The 10,494-nt window shown below is 35.6% G+C and overlaps 1 protein-coding gene across 2 annotated transcripts in view; it reads right to left on the bottom strand.

The window, feature by feature from the left end:
* Positions 1 to 10,494, bottom strand: part of col4a5 (collagen, type IV, alpha 5) — an 83,792-nt gene that overhangs the window by 50,674 nt on the left and 22,624 nt on the right. For both annotated transcript variants that reach the window (XM_015398143.1, XM_015398142.1), the window contains exon 2: positions 260 to 316. In XM_015398143.1, coding sequence (XP_015253629.1) covers positions 260 to 316 — 57 coding nt within the window. The remainder of the gene's footprint in view (positions 1 to 259; positions 317 to 10,494) is intronic.

A 10,494-nucleotide genomic window follows, 5' to 3' on the forward strand; every position in this document is an offset into this window, starting at 1 on the left:
ATAGATAGATAGATAGATAGATAGATAGATAGATAGATAGATAGATAGATAGATAGATAGATAGATAGATAGATAGATATGTCATGTTTTTCAATTTTCCTTATTCAAAATAAGGAACAAAAACATTTGAGTTTTTAATTAAAAATCCCCAAATCAGGAAGACAATGTAAACAATTTCAAGAAGTGTTAATATTTATTAATTTTCAACTGTTAGTTGCAGAACATTGACTATATGCATCATGTTTTTGCCTTGTTTTACCTTCTCTCCTTTTACTCCACTGCAGTCACACTTGGAACCCCCACATCCATGGCAAGCCTACAAAAGAAAAGAAAGCAGAGTTTATTATAAGGGAACTTCAGATTAAGTCCTTATAAAAAGAGAAATGGAGTGATGTGGATGCTAAGGAGATGAGTAATATGTCTGAATTTTAATAATTTATATTGCTGCTCCTTTCATGCCACTAGAGGGCACTCTATCATCACAAATGTTGTAATCTGCAGGTGGCTTTTCTTCCCACAGAGGAGTACCAGTTTGATGCTGGGTAGAAAATTAATGCTTATCTCAGCAGAAATTAAAACAAAAACAAAGGGGAAAAAAAGAAACAAAACAAAACAAAAAATTTAATTTAACTTCATCTGTTTTCTCCAAGAAAGAACGCTGTACTTTAGTATGTTTGAAGGGAAAGCTGAGAAAGTTTAGGGAGGTGACAGGGAGTTGCCAAGCTGCTGATTAACTTTCCCATGCTCTGTTGACACAGAGCCAGATGAGCTGCACGCATGCCGGGCAGCCAGGATGTGAACAAGACGAAGAAGAGGCAATGGGTGCACAGAAGAGAGAATGGGAGGAGAGACGAGTTTGCATTCTTGTGTACAGAGCCTGCACTATACCCACGTCGGTGTCCAAGGTTTGCATTGGCAGGAAGGGCCAAGTGTGTCCGACTGCATATTTTGCGGCGCATCCAAATAACAAAGCATAGAAGGAGCCAGAGTAGAACTGTCTGAGGTCTTTATATGTTGCAGAAAGGTATAAAATAAAGAAAAACACGTTGTTATGATTGAAAAACACCATTAATAGGAATAATCATACAGCTACCCAAATATATTTCTGCAACAGTGAAAATTGGTCTGTTATTATTATAGATCCTTCAGACTAACTATGTATTTCATTACTACATTTTACAGCAATAGATATAATATTAAATACTTTTGCCATATTACTATTATGTGGCTGTAATGTTAAAGCCTCCTCCTAATAAATATAAGTTGGTCAGGCATTTATGTTTGTGAGTGAAACGGAGGCGACCTTTACCCCTACTGTCACTTCCTGTAAATATGTGTAATGAGTCTGAAAATAAAGTTTTTGTTTTTTTTACTGGAGTGGCATAATCTCCCATAGAGAAAGAAATTTGAAAACCATAAATCCATATGTGGACACAGATAAAAAAAAAATCTTCATAAAGGATTTTTCATTTAAGTACGTAGTAAATCCCACAGTGTTAAATATGCAGTGTCAAAATGACTCTTTTAGAGTTGTTACAACAACAGCTGGAGTAAGATATACACTAGATTTGTGTTAATTAGTGTTAATTTAACACAAGTTAGGAGTGGGACCAAATGCACAAGGGTTGGTGTTGAATTTAGCTCATAGTGTTAGTGCAAAATATACTGTGAAAAGTTAATTTAACACTGTAATGCAGAGCTCATTATATTTGATACATAGTTTTTGAGGACCTCTACATCATCATCATCATTATCATCATTAGTGTGATACTTATTTTCTTAAATATCTTGTTTTATACTAGACATACAAATTAAAATTTGGAAATATATAAACTTTTTTGAAATATATAAACTATTTTCCTGTTTCAGAACGTTCAATAAAAACTACTTTCAAAAATTGAACATTTCTGACAGCTATTTCATGGTACAGGTTTTACAGGAGATTTTATTTCAGATTTCTATCTCACAGTTTTTAATTGGCTCATATTATCAGGAGTTTCCCTGAAGAAAAAAAATGGCTTGACAGAAACAACCCATATCTCACAGCAGCTCTTCAAAATAGGTATAAGAAGAGAACATGAAATTAACCTTTTATCAGTAAACTACAGCAAGATACTATACTCTGATCACATTTCATAGCAATTAATAAAACGTTCAAACCAAAACTTGAACTATGAAAAACAAAAATGGGTGACGACCAAAGGTTATCAGCTCAGGGCAAATGACAAAAGTAAAAAAAGGACTCTTCAAACCTCAGTGTTAAAGTGGCATCTTGGAGAAACTATAAGAAAATATTTCTACATGTTATTATTTGCGAAAGTCAGGGAGAAAAAAAAAGCTTTTCTGTATCAGTACTAAACTCCACAATGATTTTTACTGGAACTTTGACACTAAGTGAGATTAGATTCAAATTGAGCTATTCCGGAACCTGAATACCATGTGGGTTTAAAAAACAAAGTTTGAATATGTGAAAAAGTACCACATGTTAAGTGTTAAGCATAGTGGAGGATCTGTGATTCTGTGGGCCGACTTCTCTTCTAATGCCTTTAGAATGATGGACTGCATGTAATAATGAACCCAGACACTGAAAAATGTCTATTCTGCTATTAACCTGAATATGATTCAGGTGTTCCAGTTTGACAATAATTAAAAACATGTGTCAGAATAAACAAAAACATTACTCAATCCACACAAATCAAAACATCTGTATTTCTTAGACCTAAAATTGTCAGTGTGATATTATGTTACAGCTGTAAACAGATGTACGTTAAAAATGCTAGGAAGTTTCTAATCTTTATGAAAGCAATAATATCTATTTTTAATTTTAGCAGCAAGTGAAATGATCCTTCTTTGAACAGGATTTAGTTTTATCCATAATAAGAATTAGCACAAAACTGAGTAAACATAAGGAAAATTGGTTTTGTAAATCTAAAATGGTTTTATAAATACATTTTTTTATATTTAAAACATAAATTATTGCATAAATTATCTGAGTTTAGATCTTGAAGTTTGTTGCTTTATTTTATGTATTCTGAATAAACTGAAACTTTTTCACAAAGCTTCAGTATCTGTTGATCAAATGTTTTGTTTCCCTTAAATAGCAATTTTCTTTCCATTCTTTAAAATTTGATAAACTTATTGTTTGTAAACAATTTTTGGGGAGCCAAACCAGCAAAAGGACAGATTTAGAGAAGATTAAAGTTGGTTTGACAGATATTAACAGCAATAGCATTAGCCTTCCCTTTTTTAAATTGACATTAAATATATTTTACTGATGCAAACTTTTACAGTGAAGGTTGTTGGGATTATGACCAGAGGGGACCTGAAGTCACATCCAGAGCCATGAAGGAAGGTTAACTCAGTGTGTCTGCTACCAACAACAGTCCACTGGTATGACATATATGTTTTTATAGCTATTGTAGCCTACTTTGACTACCCAAGAGGGTCCTATTAAGACACTTCCTTTATCTTTCAGCATACAATATTCAGGGATTTGTCTAGATTTGTCTAGTGAAGAACAGAAAATCATGATTTATTTTAATGATTGGATCTGATTGCAAAATGTTTTTTCTCCCAAACTGTTTACATTTGATCACTGCTGCACTTTATGGAAAGGAAATGTTAATTCACTGACAATAAAAGTTGTCTAAGTCTAAGACTGCTTTGGATATACAGATTTTTTCTGCTATAAAACTTGAAAATATATATTTTTTAATATATATATATAAATGTTACTTGTGGTGATCAAAAACATTTATATTGGTAAAAAAAAAAAACAGAATGACAGACAGATGACTTCTATAAGGGGCCAGATGTAGTTTTTATAGAACCTCATGCATTTGCATGTTATGTTCCGAACCAGGTGCTATGCACACAATGATAGCCAATCATCTTTCACCGAGGAGATTATCCATCTGTCTCCTGGATTTCACAGCTTATCTTTCCTTGTCTGCTGCTCATGGGCAGTCAAGGTTGACGGTTTGATTCTTATCGTAGATTTGAACATGTTACTGTCGAGGTTTCTGTCGATGTCAAACGTATGTGTGTGTGTGTCTGTGTGTGTGGAAGCTATCTCTGAAGCAGAGTTTTTACAAGCCGTGGATCTCCACATTAGTATCTGGTCTGCTTCAACTCAATGCTGTCTGCTCTCCCACGCCTAGGCTGGCACTTCTCCCTATTTTCACCTCTTCACCTTTGTCGATTTTACTCTCATCCCCTTTTTTCTTTACTACCACTTAAAGCAAAAAGGCTTGACAAGTTTTTTCTCTTATGTTTAGCAATTCTCCATGAAGAGATTTCCGTGTAAATCCTCTAAAGCCAAGAAGATTGCTTCAATCAAACCTAGATGGACTGCGGTTTACTTGATCTTACGTCTGAGCCAAGTTGTTTTTCACACTTAAATGCACCTTTAACGTTAAAACTGGAAGCAAATACTCCACCTATAAAGCTAAATCCATGACAATGTCAGAGATAGGTTTTACAAGAGTCTGCTAATACACATATTTCATATATTACAGAGATTTAAAAAAAGTTTCAAGTACCCAAAAAACATAAAGCTGCCTGCTCTGATATTTTACGCCAAAAAACAGGAATCACTTCTATTTACACCAAATCACCATATAATCACTCCCTAAACTAAAACCCAACCTGTAGACTTTAATTAGCTCTGATAATTGATCTTTAATGGCGTGTGCTTGCAAAGTTTTCAGCTGCCATGTTCTATTTGTCAACAACTACTGAAATTATTTCTCAATTTTAGACAAATCAAATCAAGCAGCTCTGATCTACAGACCTCAACAAACATAAAAAATGGCTTCACTATTAAAATTTTAATCACATGCACGTTATATGCTTGAACTAAAGTAATAAATCAATCCAGATTTATGCATTTCTTTCATCAACATAGCTTTTTTTGTGTTTTTTTATTTAGCCACATAATCTAGCTTGTTTAAATGTGTTGGTAGCTTTAAGTCACAAAGTCTTCTGGATTGAGAAGATGAAACAATTGACATGGAGTTAGGAATTTGACCCTTTTCAGCAGCTTACATAATCCCCAGTGGTTAATCACAGTACTACAAGGATTAAGTCCTCATGTTGCAAAAAACTTATATAGCGTAGGTCATGCATGTGTTGAATATTTTCAGAAATTATAAAGATGTTTATCTACGTATGAAACACAAAAGCAAAATCTGTTTTATCAAGATTACCACCATGATCACATTTATGTGGGTTCGTTGTTAAGTTCTTAATACAAAACCTGAGATTTTACATAAGTTATTTGACACAATGTAGATAAAAAGCAGTTTAAATGTTAAACATGTTCCCTCAAGCTCTCCCTGGTTCCTGCTCCATGTCTCCATCCTCTTAGCTCTTAGCATATAATCCACTTTGAAAGGTCAGTGAGCTGCAGATATTTGCTCCACTAAATCTCTCCTTTAACTGCTTTCTCTGATGTCTTCCCACCTCCATCACAGTATTTTAAGCAAGTTGACCTGACAGTCCTAAGGGGAGAAAAATCTGCATACTGTAGGAAAGAGGTTCCCAGACTTTTTTTCCTTCTTCAAAAGAGCCTCCTGACTTGAATGTAAAAATATAGAAATATAGTTCAATCCCCTTCAACATTTCAAAGGCCATGCATGTAGAGGGTTTTCAGGAAATGTGTTAGAAAGCAAATTATTTACCGGCGACATTTTGCCTGCATATCTGTATCCAGGGGGGTCACAATAATTTCTTTATGAAGCCTTTGAGTTTCTAATAGGTACAGTGGTGAATAAAGCTTTTTAACAGGGACATCTTTTCCTATAGAAATAGTTGTATATAACCCAGAATAAGCTTCAATCCAATTTAATGGCATGAGAGCTAGAAATATAAAATTCCAATCCAAGATCACTGTAAAAATGACTTTTGATCTTATTTTTGAAAGAAGAGGTCTAACAGTATATATATATATATATATATATATATATATATATATATATATATATATATATATATATATATATATATATTTGTACCAAATTGTCAACTATAGAGGCCGTACAATTGAGGTCTGGCAATCATGTGACATCTACGACTCCTCCACCTTGGACAGCAACACATACCGCAAGTACAGAGAACATGACCAACACGTACTGCAGTTTTTCTCCATATTACTTTGGAAAAATCAACATAACCACAGTAATCTCATGCTCAGCATATAGATTTGCTGCTGACATCACAGACATTCGAATCTGGCTACGGCCATATTGAGTACTGTACCTGCTCTGGTCAAAGATGTCATCCGTATGTGGTGTTCTTGAGTGTCAACATATTCTCATTATCAGTTCGTATGAAATCGTACGAAAAGTTATGCACAGTATTTCGTACGTTTTGGACGTTTTTCCTCGAAAATACAGATCAGTGCGCATACGCAGCCAGACAGACGAAAAAAGCAGAGCCACGGACGGACGTAAAACTGGGAAAAACAGTGCAATAATCACTTCTTCAGGTCTCTAACTACGTTGCTTGCTGTTTTGTATCTTAGGGTTAGGGTCAGGGTTAGGGCTAATTGTATGTTAAATTCTATGTTATTTAATGGTGCGTAAGATGCGCATGCGCAAGGATATCTTGTCTTGAGGCAAGACGTAAAAATACGACGAAATGCGTCTAAAACGTACGAAATTACGGTGCATAACTTTTCGTACGATTTTATACGAACTAATAATGAGAATACACTGTGAATATGGCTATAAAATAGGGGACCCAAATATTTATTTTCACTGCTTATCAAAAGAGAATGAACGTGGTCAGAGCTGGCTGTCAGCGATCAGAGGGTCTGACTGAAAGTCTGTGCAGTGTCCATTTTCTATCAGGTGAATTTTAAAAGAAGTGTTTACACACCTTGTGAAAGAAGTGCATTTTATTCAGAGCTGAAGATTTTCCCACAGACATTATAGTTGTGTTTAACTGTTTACATGAAGTAAGGAAAAAGATCAGTATAATACGGCTTACCTTTGCTTTACATACATATATCTTCTTGTTTTTTGGATGCCAATATTTTTGGGTCAATAACCCAGCCAGGTGATTAAATATGTATACCATCTTTGCTTTGAAAAGCCTTCAGACTGTCTCTTGTGTATGAGGACAGGCTGGGTATGAGATACATGTATCAGTCGTAAAAGGAAAAATCTGGTAGGCCGTAAGTTGAAAAATGTTTGCAGGGACATCATATGGATTGCATCCAATAAATAAGAATGATCCATTCTGGTCAGAGGGAAAGCGCCACAGAGCTAAGCTAAGCGTTCAGTACTCAATATGATGGTGGTAAGGTAGAATCGTCATGATGTCGTGCTTCTGAAACACACCTATGAGTGTATGAACCAACAGGGAAGAAAGGACAGCGCCTCTTTTTATTTCTTTCCTAAAGGCACAAAGAGGCCAGAGAGAGATGAGTGGCTGCTGTGAAAAGACAGAGCTGGCAACCAACTACAACTAGCAGAATTTGCAGCAAACACTTCTTAAATGGTTAGTTGTTATACTCAAACTACTTTTGTAGAGATTTTTTTTCACTTAGACATATGTGGAAATTGCCTCTGATGCTATTCAAAAACAAGTGGAGAAGCATGAAGGGTTTTCCCCTGCGTATTATAAGCCTGGTGGGCCACCAGGCTTTACTCGCCCTCCTGCCAGGATGACACAAAATAGCTGCAGGCCTCTAAGGTTTTATTAGCCTTCGGTGCTTTTCCTGGAAAGCAATACTGGTGGTTGTGGTAGGTGAAGTTGGGGATGTCCAACCAATGGCAGTCTTGAATTGGTGAAAACAAGCTAGCAATTTATAGGCATCCGGCGCTCAAACAAGGGAACTTATTGCAATGTAGCGCTTTTTTAACTCCACATCTAAACATATTTAGACAAAGTTGAGTTACCAAATTCTCCACTCATTATGTCAAATATCTCACTGTATAATTGCGACGCACACAGATGATTTTTATGTCATCTGGTATATTGGTGTAAACAGACAACAGTCATGACTGCAGGGGGTCTGTCCGCAGTCTATCATGTACTCTTTTGGATCATTTCTTAAGGAGACCTGAATTAAAAAATTAAGCAAACCTTGGAGAATATTGAAATTACCAACAATGCAAAAAAGACCATCAATGAAGATATTCAAGAGTCTTTTTAAACAGCACTGGGCAAAGTTTCTCCCTTCTAGTGATACAGTGATTGTTTTGAGGAGGGAGTGTTGGTCATATGGCAAATCATAACATCATATAATCTCATTTTAAGGCACTTTTTTAAGTCCATCACACCTAAATACACCAAGAGTGATATATTAATCATACAAGATACTGAAAGGACTCCCGAGAAGGACTATGTCTCTTGGCTGGACTTGCTACTTCTCAGCTTCTCCCATAGGACCTGGTACTGGATAAGGCAGAAGATGATCAGTTTTTGTTTGAGACACTGAATTTATGGCTTAATCATTGTCAACTGAACAGTGAATGCAACACTGTTTCTTGAAAACAGTGAACTAAAAGCAGAGGTAGGACTTGAACTGTTGACACAACGTCCACAAGTAGGAACACAACCATAACCTAGACACAATAAACTGGACCAAACTGTGGTCTTGGCTTTTTAAATTATAAATTCGAGCCATGAGTTGAACACAGAGATACACGTCAAACTGTGAACTCAATAAAGACTCAAGTTTCTTTGGAACTGAGCAACAGGAAAAACTTTAACTGATTGACTTAAAGGCATTGAACACACCATCACCTCAACCCTAACAACACCTTTCCACTAAGTAGCGCTAACCCTAAACCCTAACCATTTCCACTGGAGTTTTATTTTCCTCATAGACATGCAAGAGTTAAACCAAATCCTCAGCCTAGCATCATATCAGTGCAAAGACCACGTAATGGTACAGACAACAACAATGAAGGACATTGCCTGTATTTATTTACTGTTGCTCCATGGCATCTTTCTATGTGGCCAACTTCAGCTAAACAGCGGTTAAGTTTGAGTTTTTTTTTTGTCTAACAATCAACTAAGAGCCCCGCCCTAACCGAACCAAACTATTATCCTATGGACCTACCTTAAAGATAGGACCATAAACAGTGTGTTTAGGCCTGGTTATATGTGTCGGTTTGATAATGGAAACTCTGACAACACTGGGCCAGACTGGAAATGAGCTTAAAGGTACAGACAGAACTGGAAGAGATCAAACTGTGACTTCAACAAACAGTAAACTTAAAACCATGGTTTCTTTTATGCAGGTAGGATTAAGGTAGAATTTTTTAGGCTGAAGCTTTTTTTGTTTTTTAACCATAAATGACAAAGGAAGCGTTTTAACAGCTTACAGCAATTTAAGAAAGGTAAGGAGAAGAAGGATGATCATGAGGAGAGGAGCGGAAGGCTTTTCCTGAGGATTACATTGGCGAGACTGGAATTCCCCCTACTTATCAAAGACTGATAATTAGACAGGTATAGACACTGCCCTAGCATGAACACACACGTGTATATATAGAAAAGCACATGGAGAGAAACAGCTGTACCATAAAGCATGAGAGAAACAGAGGCACAAAAAACAGACTTAAGTAAAATTTTGTTTCTCAAATTCCCTTGTTTTCTGTATATGGATTAAACAATTTTAATTTAACTAAAAAGAAAAAAGAAAAAATCGACAAGAAACAAGGCAATAATGTGTTGGTCAAAATGACAGGCACTAAAAGTAGAGTCTGAACGAGCGATTTCAGAGAACATCTATGAGTCTCTAAATAGCTCAGAGATTTACTGCAGCCATTATTCCAAATCCCATTTGGATCCCATCCCTCTAAATATCCCACTATTATGTTTTAAAGGTTTTTGAGTTGAAAAGGTTGAAACAGGAAAGAGGGAACCCGATTTTTTTGCTTTCACATCCAACAAACACCACCAGAAAGCCTGTTTAACTATTGCGCAGGGAGCACTATACAAACAAGAGTGGTTTACGCAGACCATACAGTGTTTAACATTCCTTCAGTCACAGTTTAAAGAATATCCTAGGATTCATTTGAAGGTGGGAAGCTTTAAAGACCTTTCTATATGTGCTCATAGAATGTGCAGATTGACGTATAATAGCTTTCTTTCAAAGAATATTCAGTGTATAAAAAACTATATTCTGTTGCCACATATTCAGTTTAATTTAAAAAAAAAATAATGCCACAAACATTGTGCCTTTATCATCTTAATGTCATACTAAACATTTAAATGAAATCTCTATCATTAGGTTGTAAACACCTACTCCCAGCAATAGTAGTTTTCATAAATAGGTGAGATCTTGTCATAAATGTGTTAGAAAGGTCCAATTAAAGTCAAAACAGAAATTGCATTTTTGGAGGTTTTTCCCCATTGTTTAGCTAACCACAATTACTTTATGCTCTACTGTAAAGAAAAACAGGAATCACAGTCTTTAAAGGTGTTATTGTTCTCCCCTTTTGGACTTCAGTTTCAGTTATGTCATCTAAGTCAATCTGT

The sequence above is a fragment of the Cyprinodon variegatus genome, unplaced genomic scaffold (genome assembly GCF_000732505.1).
Source record: "Cyprinodon variegatus isolate N-32 unplaced genomic scaffold, C_variegatus-1.0 Scaffold914, whole genome shotgun sequence".
NCBI classification, from domain to species: Eukaryota; Metazoa; Chordata; class Actinopteri; order Cyprinodontiformes; family Cyprinodontidae; genus Cyprinodon; species Cyprinodon variegatus.